Source organism: Mya arenaria, chromosome 11 (assembly GCF_026914265.1).
Source record: "Mya arenaria isolate MELC-2E11 chromosome 11, ASM2691426v1".
NCBI lineage: Eukaryota > Metazoa > Mollusca > Bivalvia > Myida > Myidae > Mya > Mya arenaria.
Genome location: NC_069132.1, coordinates 2,114,409 through 2,128,783, shown reverse-complemented (window position 1 = coordinate 2,128,783; position 14,375 = coordinate 2,114,409). Strand labels below are relative to the sequence as shown.

The window sequence follows — 14,375 nt, the reverse complement described above, 5'->3', positions numbered from 1 at the left end:
AATGGAGTGCTGCAGATAAGGACATAGAGTATAGGTTGTCGTGTCCGGGCTTTAACTTTCCCTTGTATGGACAGATTTTAAAATAACTTGCCACATGTGTTCCACATACCAAGACGACGTGTCGCGTGCAAGACCTGTGTCCCTACCTCAAAGGTCAAGGTCACACTTAGTGTTTATTCACAATGGAGTGCTGCATATAAGGACATAGAGTATAGGTTGTCGTGTCCGGGCTGTAACTTTCTCTTGTATGGACAGATTTTAAAATCACTTGCTACATGTGTTCCACATACGAAGACGACGTGTCTTGTGCAAGACCCATGTACCTTCCTCTAAGGTGAAAGATACAGTGTTTATTCACAAGGGAATTCTGAATATAAGGACATAACAGTGTAGGTTGTCAAGTATGGGTGGTATTTTTTTATGTTCAGAGGCAATTTAAAATAACTTGCCATATGTATTTGACACGTAAAGGCAAGATCAACTTTTCATGTACTGACCTTGTTCGTAGGTCAATGTCACATTCGGGGGCATTCGTCACATACTGTGACAGCTCTTGTTCTTCTCATGAAATGGTTGAGGACCAATACCAAGTGTTTGAGGACCAATACAAAAAGTTTGACCAAGCTACTTGAATATTTGTTGTTTTGCTGTACCAATCATGAATGGATGCACATACCTAATTTACTGTGATTACCAATACAAGGCCAATTATTTTTTTGTCTCAGTGTTTGAGTCAAGTGTTTAATCATGTTTATAATATTGCACCATTATACTTACTGCCAATCATGTGTGTATTGTTTTAATAAAAGAAATCATTATTTACCAGTTGCTGATTTTGTGCTAGAAATGGTAATGTATCCCCCTGTCAAGTCCAAGGTGAATTGTTAGCATGCTGAAAGTGCTACATGGTGTTTAATGATAGAACAACTGGCTGCTCTGGTTTAAATAAAGAGAAATGTTTACAGCCTTTGACTGCTCAGGACAAACATGTGCATGAGGGCTCATTCAACTCCTTCTTAAGATGCATGGTACCTACCCACGCAGACACAATATTATACTTTTTTACGATGATTTTGAGATACCTCCAAGCTGCACACAGATACAGATCTTGTGTAACCTTTCATATGGAGACCAGAGTATTTCACATATGGCAATGCCTTTTGTACCGACAAAATGAAGATTTAATTATGTTAATTTCAAAAATTTCTCCAAGCAGGACAAATAACAGTCCAGGCCAAATTCAACTGAAAAACAAGAGGGCCCTGACGGCCCTGTATCGCTCACCTGATCCAATTCAAGTGTGAAATAAGAGTTCAGGGCTAGGGCAATTGTGACAGGGGGAGGGAATAAGTGTTTTTCAGGGCAATGGAAAGTGCAATGAGAGGGGACTTAATTAAAACAAATTTATGACTAGTTTTCAATGCTACATGTTAAATATTATAGTTGAGGGTATTACAGTTTTAGAGAATTTAAAATGTCAGCCTGGTGGTCTGCTACCTTAGAAAGGATGCGTACTTGTCTTTGTTTGTACATTTTTATTTTCTATTCTTGTTATGGTTGGAGTATAAACATGAAAATTGTAAAGTTCCATAAACATATGGTCATATATGTGGCCTCTAGAGTGTTAACATGCCTATTATTTGACCTGGTGACCTAGTTTTTGACCGCACATGACCAAAATTCGAACTTGACCTAGAGCTAATCAATATAAACATTCTAAGTTTCATGAAGATACAGTTATAAATGTGACCTCTCGGGTGTTAACAAGCTTTTCCTTAAATTTGACATGGTGACCTAGTTTTTGACCGAAATGACCCAGATTCGAACTTGGCCTAGAGCTTATCAATATAAACGTTCTGACTTAGTTTCATGAACATACAGTCATAAATGTGACATCTAGAGTGATAACAAGCTTTTCCTATGATTTGACCTAATGACCTAGTTTTTGACCGCACATGACCCAGATTTAAACTTGACTTAGAGATTATTAATATAAACATTCTGACCAACTTTCATGAAGAAACATTTATAAATGTGACCTCTAGATTGGTAACAAGCTTTTCCTTAAATTTGACCTGGTGACCTAGTTTTTGACCACACATGACCAAGATTCGAACTTGGCCTAGAGCTCATCAATATTTACATTCTGTCTTAGTTTCATGAACATACAGTCATAAATGCGACTTCTCGAGTGCTAACAAGCTTTTCCTATGATTTGACAGGGTGACCTAGTTTTTGACCGTACATGACCCATATTTTAACTTAAAGATTATTAATATAAACATTCTGACCAACTTTCATGAAGATACAGTCATAAATGTGACCTCTAGGGTGTTAACAAGCTTTTCCTTCAATTTGACATGGTGACCTAGTTTTTGACCGCACATGACCCAGATTCGAACTTGACCTAAAGATTATTAATATTAACATTCTGACCAAGTTTCCTGAAGATACAGTCATAAATGTGACCTCTATAGTGTTAACAAGCTTTTCCTTTAATTTGACCTGGTGACCTAGTTTTTAACCCCAGATGACCCAATATCGAACTCATCCAAGATTTTATTGAGGGTAACATTCTGACCAAGTTTCATTAAGATTGTGCCCAAATTGTGACCTCTAAAGTGTTAACAGTCAAATTGTTGACGACGGACGATGACGGACACAGGGCAATCACAATAGTTCACCTTGAGCACTTCGTGCTCAGGTGAGCTAATAATGGATGACATCTTACAGATCAGTTAATTTCAGAACCTAATTAAAGTAAACAATAAAACAAAACAAGAGCTGTCACAGAGACAGCAAGCTCGACTATTCCGCCGCTTTTCAGTGTAAGGATTGAAAAGTTTAATAGATTAGATTTCAAAGCAATACGTGATGTGCTGAGATTTTAACATAAATGTGGTTATATGCAAAATTTTAACCAGAATTTCGGAGTCTAATAAGAAAGGGCAATTATTCGCAAAATACAGTTATCTAATTTGGTTATTCAAGTAGGTTGGGTGGTTGAATACCATTGTATAAAGTCTCAATGCATACATCAAGTGGTTCCTGAGATATTATCCTATGTGTGCTAACATGCAAAACCTTAACCAAGGTGTGACGTCGATGCTGACGCCAGGGTGAGTAGTACAGTTCTCCTTATTCTTCGAAAAGTCAAGCTTAAAATCGAACATAAAAGGGAGACAATTCAGGGATAATAAATTCACCAAAAAGATTTTTATAAAAGATTTTATTATATTGGGAAAAAACAAAAAGAAGATATTTGGACATAATTTACAATTTCAAAAGTGTAAGTATTACAATATCAATAGAAGATTTTTTATATCTATATTCACAAAACTTTACGAAAACCCTTAACAGTGAAGTATGAGAATAAATTACATAATGTCAAAATACACAGAGACACTATATACATATTTGTTCAACATAAACATGAAAACATAACAAATCGAAACAATGCTAACAGCAGAACTTGCATCTTGGCTTGCGTTAGATTTCTTATTAGACACATTTGGAGAAAAACTGCCGTAACAGAAGTGTTTGTTATTGATGAAAGGAAATCAGCACAAAAAACATAATGCAAGTCAACACAGAAATAACTGGTAGATATTACACCACTTGCACTACAGATAAGTATGATGTTTCACCTTGAAAGGTACATTCGGTCAGATCTTTATCAGGAGAACAATGGGAATTAAAATCCTAACATTTCAGGAGGATTGATGAATTCAAAGGTATCCTTTTGACATGAATTCAGATGCATGTTTCACTTAATCAAATTAAAGAGTAAAACCAAAATGTAGCTGATCTAACATAATATATCTTTGACATGTCAACAGGCAACCATTTGACAAAGACAGTTATATACAATCACATGTACCTACAGTTGGCATCAGATCTTCAAAAACATCTTGTTCTATGTGCACTGGATAAAAAACAAAACAACAAAAAAATGTTCAGTTAAGAAGCAATATATATTTGTTCAAATAGCTGCTTAATTCAAGAATGGCAGGGTACAGTATTGTTGTTAAAGTAGTTCAAGAGCGGCAGGGTAAAGCATGGTTGTTAAAGTTGTTCAAGAACGGCAGGGTAAAGCATTAATGTTAAAGTTGTTCAAGAACGGCAGGGTACAGCATTGTTAAAGTAGTTCAAGAACGCCAGGGTAAAGCATTGTTGTTAAAGTAGTTCAAGAACAGCAGGGCACAGTATTGTTGTTAAAGTAGTTCAAGAACAGCAGGGCACAGTATTGTTGTAAAAGTAGATAAAGAACGGCAGGGTACAGTATTGTTGTGAAAGTAGTTAAAGAACGGCAGGGTACAGTATTGTTGTAAAAGAAGTTAAAGAACAGCAGGGTACAGTATTGTTGTAAAAGTAGTTAAAGAACGGCAGGGTACAGTATTGTTGTAAAAGTAGTTAAAGAACAGCAGGGTACAGTATTGTTCTAAAAGTAGTTAAAGAACAGCAGGGTACAGTATTGTTGTTTAAGAATACAATAAGAAGCGACATCAAAACAACATTAATATTGTTCAAATATAGAAAACCTACGATGGAATGAATAAACATTGATATATGAAAACATCTAATCTATATAATAAAATTAATGTAAAAAACAGGTCTTAAGTCTAAGCTTTTACATGATAATTTAAAAATGATTTAGAATTTATATTGCCTTAAAAAACCTTGGAAAAAAGAGTTGTCTGATTAATTGTATAATTTGTATTACAATCCAGCAAATATTAATCAACACTACATAGTACTGCTAGAAATGCTGCAGCTTACAAAAAAACAACAGAACATTTACTTGTTTAACTTAAGGGTCAACAAAGCCTTGAATAACTTACAGTAGAAATGCTTATAACCAGAGGCAGGGATCAACATAACATAGTTCTTTTACTTCAAATACTAACAGCAGGAGCTCAAGTTGCATTTTGATGAACTTGACTTCAAATAAACTAATTATGACAGTATTTCTTCAGATTTGTTGTATTTTTTTTCATTCTATTGTACAATTTGTGTGCACTATTGAGGTAGATTTTCAAACACTGTATTTACAATAACATACCATACTTTCTATCTTCCCTGGAAATATAGATACAGTTTGTAATTGCTATATTAGGTTTGAAATTTCTTAATAAGTTTTGAGTCTAAAATATGACCCGATCTACAAATATTACTTACTCCTCACATAGGGACACGGGCACAGGGAAAACTACAGCTGAGAGTATTAGTACAGGCAGGTGTGACGCTGAAGCCTTGAATTTCTCAACAAGATTGCATTTACCTCTTCTACATCAAGTCTGCTTTATACAGAGTTTAATAGAGTGCCACTACTTAGTACTATATGTCGTAATCTGGATCACAATGAGTTTTTGTTTGCAGATTTTGTTTGATCGATTCTTGTGTAGGTTTGTGTTGAATATTAAGAATTACAACTACATAGGAAACAATGAATGGGCACTTGAAATCCGAACAGATGAAGTTAAAAACAGCATAAGGTGTGAGTACAAAAAAGCCATACAAGTTTACACGAAGAACACAGATTTCTATGCCTTTTTCAGCCTTATAGACATAACTCTGTAAAATAATAAACAATGAACATATGGGATAAACGGTAAACATTCCAGTTATAAACTTTGTAATGGAGAATGAAACATAAATGAAAAGTTGACATTTAAGAGTCACAAAGTTATAAGCAACACATTATTTCACGTATAAGCACAAAATAACGTCTAACATGTTGAGTAGGTTATTGTTAACAATAGCACAATTCAATTTTCAAAGAACGTACAATTATTTGATATCTTCTGTATAAACTTAATTCGATAGAAAGGATCATTGAGATTAGTTAATCAATTCTCTACACAGATTTGTAACATCTGACATGCTTCATTAGAATTAACTGTATAAATTGGTTGATTGATTTCATGCAAATGATTATGGAATCATCAAAAGTGACTGGATTTTCTTAAACTTACAAAAATAAATGATAAAAAAACTAACTTTAATGCACGATTGTATGATCATTTACAATGAAAACGATCTCTTAAAGGAAAAAGCTTTCGTGTTAAGATTTTTACCATGAAAAAGTATGAAAAAAAGTATTTCTTAAACAAAATTTTTGAAAAAGTCAGCCAAATAGTTTCTTAAACACTCATTAATAATTGCATTTTTTTCTCCCATCATTTACGAGTTTTGATGCCAGTTTAGAGACAACATTTCCATTCTCATATATACCAAGATGATTACAGAAGTGCATTGAGCATTATATAATTTATGTATCTTCTGAAATGACAATGTTCATGGTAGCATACAAGTATTGCAGCTAATCTAATACCAAATATAAGAAAATATACAATTTGTGTCCATAACAATAACTAATAATTGATGAGTAGCATTTAAGGTATGACCTTTAATTGACCTGCTGATGAACTAGGCCTGAAAAATTCTCAATCAATTTTTATTAAAATTAATTCTTTTTCAGGGAGGTATGAATATTATCTAAATCGATTTAAGTAAAACAGGACTGACGAAAAAATAGGCAAAAATCTTACATATTCTCAATATCACTAAACTTGAAATAACAATATCTTTTAATTTCTACTTGTTTTCTTTGAGGTCAAAAGCAATAAACTAGCAAATTTAAATCATACAAATAAAAACATAAAAAACATCTATAAATGTAATCCTAGTGGTACAGTCTGAAAATGTATAAACAATGTCTTGATAATTATATACATGCAATTTGTTATGGTGTTTGTTAATCCATAAAACCAGCTTGACCTACCCTCACAGATACCAACCTACAGAAGCATTCATAGACTAGTAAACTGAACAAAGTTTTACCCTAAAATAACGAGGAACAGCTTTCATTAAGTATTTGCTATCACATGTAGCCTCATCATGTCATACCATCTCAACAGGAAGTGATGTCATTGATGTCATGATGATTGAGGTCATAAAAAATCTAATTAAAGCTGTGGAGAGTTGTCATGGAAACAAAACGGCATCAAGAAATAGATTTAAAATAAATGTTAATCGACTGTCACATGGAATTTGTTAGAACCTAATGCCACTATACATCTACCACCATCTTTTTATGGACGTCCATACTGCCTACCACCTGAAATAAACAATAGCATTGTATTTAACAAAAATTTTGTTTACTGTACAATAAATGCATAGCTAGAGATACAGACATATACATGTATATATCATCAGTTGAGATATTGAAAACCCTAGAAGCAAAAGTGTGTGAAACATCAACATTTTAAAAAATTGATGCTCAACTTAAAAGTCAGTTATGGCTATTTTAAAAATAGCTGTTGTAGGACGGCACGCTCGACGATACACCATATTGTCTTAGAAAGGAATACAATAATGATGTAATATGTGCCTGTCAAAAGCAATTAAAAAATGTCAACTGAAAAAGTAAACAAGCCACAATGCGATGAAACCAGGTTTTCAATGATTGACAGAAGAACTTAGTTATGAGATTCAGTTTCTCGTTTTTTCTATTTCTAGTAACAGTGACCTTGACCTGGATCCTAGGGGCACAAATGTAATCCCATCGAAGTCCTCCATAAACTTTTTATGCATACCAAGTTTGGTCACGATATATCAACCCTAACTAAAGTTATTCAATACCAAACAGTTATCTGTTTTAGTAACAGTGACCTTGACCTTGACCCTACAGGCCCCCAACACAATTCTGTGAAAGGTCTCCATAAACTCATCCTATATACCAAGTCTGATTGCAATATATCAACTCTGACTAAAGAAATTTAGTAACAACTGTTTTTCTATATGAGATCGGAGTTAAATTCTTAAGTTGCCAAAAGATTTTTAATATGGAAGTTATGTAATCCTCCTTATTCTTTGAATAGTTGAGTTAAACATGTTTCTTGAGGAAAGTTTAGTTGATTTTATTGATATGGCTAATCTTTTTCAACAATTACAGTTTCAAAATATCATTTTGTTGCATCTTATTCAAACTATAATAACATTTTCTCAACTTCAACAAGGTGCATCTTGATATAAACATTTGATAAATACTCATCTAACTTACAGAGCAGAATTCTTCAAACGAGATTTTTCCATCTCCATCGGCATCTGCATGTATGATGGTCTTGTCGACAATCTGTTGGAGTTGATGATCCTTGAGGTTATTGCCCACCATCATTTTTAACACCTGGTACAGTTCCCCGTTAGATATGTAACCATCCTTGTCCATGTCGTAGATTTTAAATGCAACTGAAAGGTTGAGAAATTTAAAAACAAAACATTAAAACAAGAGAAAACAGAACAGTAAATGTATGTTCCCCTGATTTCCTTAACAATACATGTTAAACTTCTCTTTATTGATTTCATTTTGAGGGCATTTTTATCAAGAAGCCTTTGTCTTGAAGCATACTGCTGGATAATAGAATAGTAGAGAATAGCATTCAGCAGAATTTCAGTTTTCTAATAAAAATCGTAGAGAGTTCAAACAAGCTTTAACTATTGATATTCCCTTAAAGGTGCACTATATAGGTTGATACAAAATATTTTTATTTATTTTTCTCTTTTAACTCATGAACTGACTGACGTTACTGATAAACACAAAAAAGCAGCCCTAATTCCTCAGTTAAATTGCCAAAACATCGCTAAAATATTTTCAACTATACCTAAATCAAATGCATGTTTAAGCTTTGATCATTTAAGTCAAATTAATTAAACACAAAAATGCATCAATTTTTTTTTTTTAAATGTGTCAACCAGTAGTGTGCACCTTTAATATTATATGAAAGATTTGCAGGCCGAAGAGTTGTCGAGTGTTCAGAAATTAATTGGTTTTGCAACATCCCAAACTCCAGCAATAAAACAATGGCAGGTCCCCCAGGGAGTACTGGAAGCATTGATTCTCCCTCAGTTTGTCTCCGACTGTCCAAACAAGGCTGGTAAACCTCAGAAATCAATGAGGCTGGCGCTAGTTCTCACATTCCCCACCCCCTGGGAAACACTCTTGACGTAAGATTGCTTCATATCAGTCAGCCAATATTTTCTCTGCTTTATTGAAAATCCTACGCTCTTATATTACAAAGTGATGATCAGAAATAAGAAAAGACTGAAGTCTGCCACTTGACATAAAATATAAAAGGATTAATCTTTGAGAATGTTGGTACTACATATAATGATCCAGTTCTAGTGTTTCACAATTGTTATTAAAACATTAACCAAGAACAATGGTATCGAGCTAATCTTATTTTAATTAGTTGTGTTACTGTTAGTCTGTTATTTGGTATTGAAAGCATACAATAGATAATGAAAAGTTAAAAAGACTAAAAAAAATCTCTTAACAAAATCGTGACAGCACACAACTACCGAATGAAATATATTATTCTAAATTAACAAAGTGAAAACACAGGCTTTTAAAGATTAACATTAAAGAGTTAATTCAGAACAGAGAGAAAGGCTACACATGGGAAAACATAGCACACACTTTACAGAACTTTGCAGTCAATATAAAGACAGCAAAAAAAAGACAGCAAAAAAAATAGAATGGTAGATTTATAACTGTGACATTTGTCTTGGTCTCTAAGAATAATACATCATAAAAATGGTGGTTTTTTTTATATTTATTTTTCATTCACATGCATGTTGCCTGGAACGCTGTACATTGTTTTGAACAGAAGTTATAATGTTTGGGTGTTTAAATGACCAAAATTGAATCTGTAACCCAATGAACACTATTCAGAAAACAAATTGCAAAATGTACAGCACAATAAAATTATTGTCGCTTACCATTTTCTAATAATAATAAAACTAGTGGTAACTATATGAGAGAAGGTAGGCTTGGAGCAAACACCAACTTTTTTTTATTGTTATTTGCCAGTTGCATTACATTCATTTGAACAAAAAATTCTGGCAGCATTTGTACCAAGTTTCATTGATATATCTTGAACACCTTTAAGTTATGGTCAAAATTAAAGATTCTGCAGCTTATGGCCGATGAACATGAAAGCCAAAGCCATGTCAATACCTCCACTTTGTTCTACCAAAAATAGATGAGATAATGAAATCAGACAAAAAAATTAAGACAGATTTCTTTTTCCAGGCAAAATTGTGCCATAAAAGATTAAGATGGTAGAATGTAGAAAGTTTACAAGATTTGTTAGCTCTGGTAGAACACTCATGTTATCAAGCCTAGCAGAGTTGGGGGACATGTCAGCACCCATCATACAGTATTTATTCCATCATGTTATCAGACCTAGCAGAGTTGGGGGACATGTCAGCACCCATCATACAGTATTTATTCTATCATGCAAATCTGATAAACATACACTTCTCTCTGTTAGCAAGATGCAAGAAATAAAATGACTCAAACACAGAATTGTTATTTACAGAATGATGGGAGGAGAGAAAATTTGCAAGCATTCTTGTTATTCTGTCTGCACTAAGATGTTGTTTTCCCTATCTATGACAAATGACTCCACAGTTATGATCTAGTTGCTTGTCTAGCTGCACACTACCAGATTGTTCCAATAACAAGAATTATGACATGAGTTTCAGTGCCAATTTTTTAATGTATTATTATTTGTTGTTGTTTTTTTAAAAATGAAAATGGAAGAAACATATATGAACCTTAGCTTTAGTGACTGATATCAATTACCTGAAATGCTTAAGCTCTTCACATAATTCATGCACATTTTAATATTATTATTATTTTAAATGTGTGCATTTATATATTTGAAAGAGCTATAAATAAATAAAGATGCTGAAAATCTTACAGTAGCAACAGGAGATTTAATTATTAAATCTGATAGAAGAAACAGGAGGTTTATTATTAGAGAGTAGGGAAATTTCAAGCAGCAGCCCTAAGCCAGTATTCATAAATCATCTAAAGTCATATGATATAAGGATTTAATAATATCTTAAATACTTTATTTTCATTAATTGTATGTACTACTGCAGTATACTGTAGAATAAATACTTTTATGTTAACAAACTCTTCTACTTGAAATTTGACTATAACAATCTTAGGAAATCGACTATGCTAAGAAATGATGTTTTATGAATACTGACCCTGGTCAATTTTTTGCTAGCACAGTTAGGAGCTACAGGGTAGACAAGTCTCAAAAGTATGTTATTGGAAGCTACATGTAGGTAGTTAAGGTGATTGGACGAAGGACAAAGTTCAACATAGACCGTGTGTATCACAGTCACTTCCGACACTCGAAAAAATGTCACAAAATGACAACATGAAAAATGAACAGTGACAGCATGTTTGTAAAGTTTTTACAACATACATTGAGTCCTATTACACATGTTTGTCAGTAGATAACATGTTGTTTTTTTTTGTATTAGAATGAAATAAAGATTATGTGTCATGAAAGATAAGTAAATCTACAATGTTTAGATAAAATGTTCAAAATGATATAATGTGCTCCAATGTATGAATTGCATCTCTATTTAAATTGCAAAAAGTAATTACTAAAAAAAGGTAAATTACCAGTAATAAATAAGATATAGTCATATTAACAATGTCACTAGATGGCAAACTGAAGAGCTGTAAAAATTTATCTGAAGGAAAGCAGTCAAAGTCATTTACAAATACTTCAACTTTTATGAACAAATATCGACTTAGTAATTAAACTAATAAAATATAGAGTTCTGGTATCACGCATAAAAGCATGTATATTATCCTACTTTGTAAGCTAATTTGAACATGAAATGTTAAAAGATCAATCACTGTACACCAACAAATGTACATCCATTTTGGCCTTTCATCTTGAAAGTAAAAGTTGATTTGATAGAGGAGCAATTCATACAGAATGTATAAATCAAATGCATGCTACACTGTAAGGCTAGTCCTGAGTAAAAAAAAGATACATCATCTTGTTTCAGCATTTGTCTTATTATGGCACTTGGCAGGACATCCGGAACACAGCTCTAACTGCCACCTAACCCCCCTCCCACAACACCTCCAACCCCAACCCCAATCCTTAAACACCATGTAAATGTTTTTATCTGTATAATAAGTTTACCGGTATTATTATATTTTGCAAATCATTTCAGAAAAAGTTAATTTAAAACAAACAACGTTTTTGACTTGTATGACTAACAATTTGCATGAAAAAAGTTATGCCCACTGTGTGAATTATTTTAATGTTCCCCATAACACTGCTCTATGCCAAGTATCAAGTGACTACTGACAAAATTTGAAACAAACTCTGTAGCGCACGCTCTGTGGGTCATACTTACACCTAAGTTTTGACTCTTTGTTACACTTAACACTAAATTGCGAAACACCGTCTATGAACTCTGCAAAAAAGAAGGCATCATGACTGAACAACGGTTATAGGAAGTAGCAAACATGGTTCAGAAGTTTGGGGATACTTACACCGCAGTTTACTCTCTTTGTCACCTCTCACACTAAACTGAGACACGCCTTCTATGAATTCTGAAATACACAAATGTTTCACAATCGTCTCTTTCTCATTCATCTACATGTATGCTTTTGGAGTTCTTTGACTTTTATTATGCTTCACATGTTTGTTTATTTTTATTCCTATTGTTTGTGCCAACTTCCGCTATTCTGCAGAACCAACATTAGTACAAGAAATCAGGGTTCTAATCTTGTTCATATCTGAAAGAAAACATTTATGCATTCAGCTGTACAAGAATGGTAAAAATATATATATAACATGATGACAACACCTGCTCCTGGCTTCAGTCACAGTAAACATTTTTACATTTTCAACTTCACCTATTGCTCTATTGATTGCTCAACAAACAGCCAAACTAAGAGACAATGTAAGTTTCATCATCCTGGCAAAGCATTTTCACAATGTGAGGGTGAAGGTACAGACAATGTTTAGTACAACAGAATAATTAACTATTCATTGTAACATTTAAAGTGAAAGACTTGACTGAAGCGGTTTAAACAGTTGTTGACCAAGTGAAACATCAACATCATGCCATCAACTTGCAATCCAAACCAGTATTACCTTAATAAACATATTGCTCTGCACAATCACATGGTAATTACAGCAAGAAAAAATCTAGCCGGCTCACAATTGCTTTGTCCTTCTCAATATTACGTGTTATTAATTTTTCAGGATCAGATTCCAATGGAGAATATGATGGCATTGTATTGATCTGACTTGTGATGACAATTGAATTACCAGGCCCATAAACTAACTGGTGCAGTTCAGTATGTGTCTCAATTGTTTCACAATCAATATAGAGTGATTTACATTGCCACACAATAGATGCAATGCCCATAAAAGCGGCTTCTAGAATTTGTCACATTCCTGACATGAGAAAACTTCTGATAGAGAAGTCTTAGATCTCGAACACTGTAACATACTTGAAAAATTATTTTAATCATACAGTTATATAACATGTTCCAAGAATACAATTTAAACCGTATTCAGTACATGTACCATACCTTAAAGTCTTCAAAAAAATATTCTAATCACAATGCAATAAGCTAAACAGCGAAGACTGTATCCTTAGAAATAGTTTGCAATGCAACTGATTAGATAAAGTTTATCTCAAGCAGAATATTCTTTTCATAAAATACAGTTGTGCGCAGCTGGCCGTGCTAGTTTCATGCTTCATGAAAATCTGTGACAGATAAAAAAGAGAGTAAAACTAAGCTTTAACAAGGACATGTTTCTTATCCCTGGTTAGTTTGGATACAAAAGAAAATATTTAAGGAGAATTGTTGGGAGGCATGTTAAGTATTCATTTTCACTATTTGAGAGTGAGAAATAGATGCATTCATGCTTACCTAGCAGTAATGTCATATCTTATGTAATGCACCCATACATGATAAAAACAATTCACCAGATGCAGCTAATTATTAGGCCTGGCATCCTGGTTTTATGATGCATATGGCAAAAACCATTATGATCTTTTACTGCAGGGATAAAATTGATTTTCTCAAACTCCCCATTGACATAACCTAGAAAGTTTATCACTTTTCCTGACAGTTTCACTCACCATCTAACTGCTACAAGCATCTTATTTGCTGCAACAAACTGTAGGTTAGACCACATGATTAGCAGGTCTCAAATATATTGAATGACAAACCACTGACAAATATTATATAAAAAGCACAATGTCAAAGCCCACAAAACTTAGTTTACACAAAAACAGTCTTCGAAAATCAGACTTTGAATGAACGAGCTAAAAGTTTAATATTAAAGTGTTAAGCCTTAAAAATTAAGCACGTCCGACTGTTTAAACAAACTAACAGAATTTGAGCAACCACAAAAAGCATTTTAACAGTACAGGGCTTGTGCTGAACAAATATGGTATGCATTTCATTTTTTTCCCCAGAAAAGTTTGATTAATGGTGTGTGCAATGCAAGTCCCTAAAGCAAATTTTC

The 14,375-nt window shown here is 33.3% G+C and overlaps 1 protein-coding gene across 2 annotated transcripts in view; it reads right to left on the bottom strand.

The window, feature by feature from the left end:
• Window positions 1-3,212: 3,212 nt before the first annotated feature.
• Window positions 3,213-14,375, bottom strand: part of LOC128207190 (calcineurin subunit B type 1) — an 18,160-nt gene continuing 6,997 nt past the window's right edge. The window contains exons 4-6 of one of the 2 annotated variants that reach the window (XM_052909978.1): window positions 12,380-12,439; window positions 8,066-8,250; window positions 3,213-7,120 (exon numbers count right to left, since the gene is read on the bottom strand). In XM_052909978.1, the coding sequence (XP_052765938.1) occupies window positions 7,073-7,120; window positions 8,066-8,250; window positions 12,380-12,439 (293 nt within the window). In that variant the 3' untranslated portion in view covers window positions 3,213-7,072. Of the gene's footprint in view, window positions 7,121-8,065; window positions 8,251-12,240; window positions 12,301-12,379; window positions 12,440-14,375 lie in introns of both variants that reach the window. The other variant, XM_052909979.1, reaches the window with a different exon arrangement.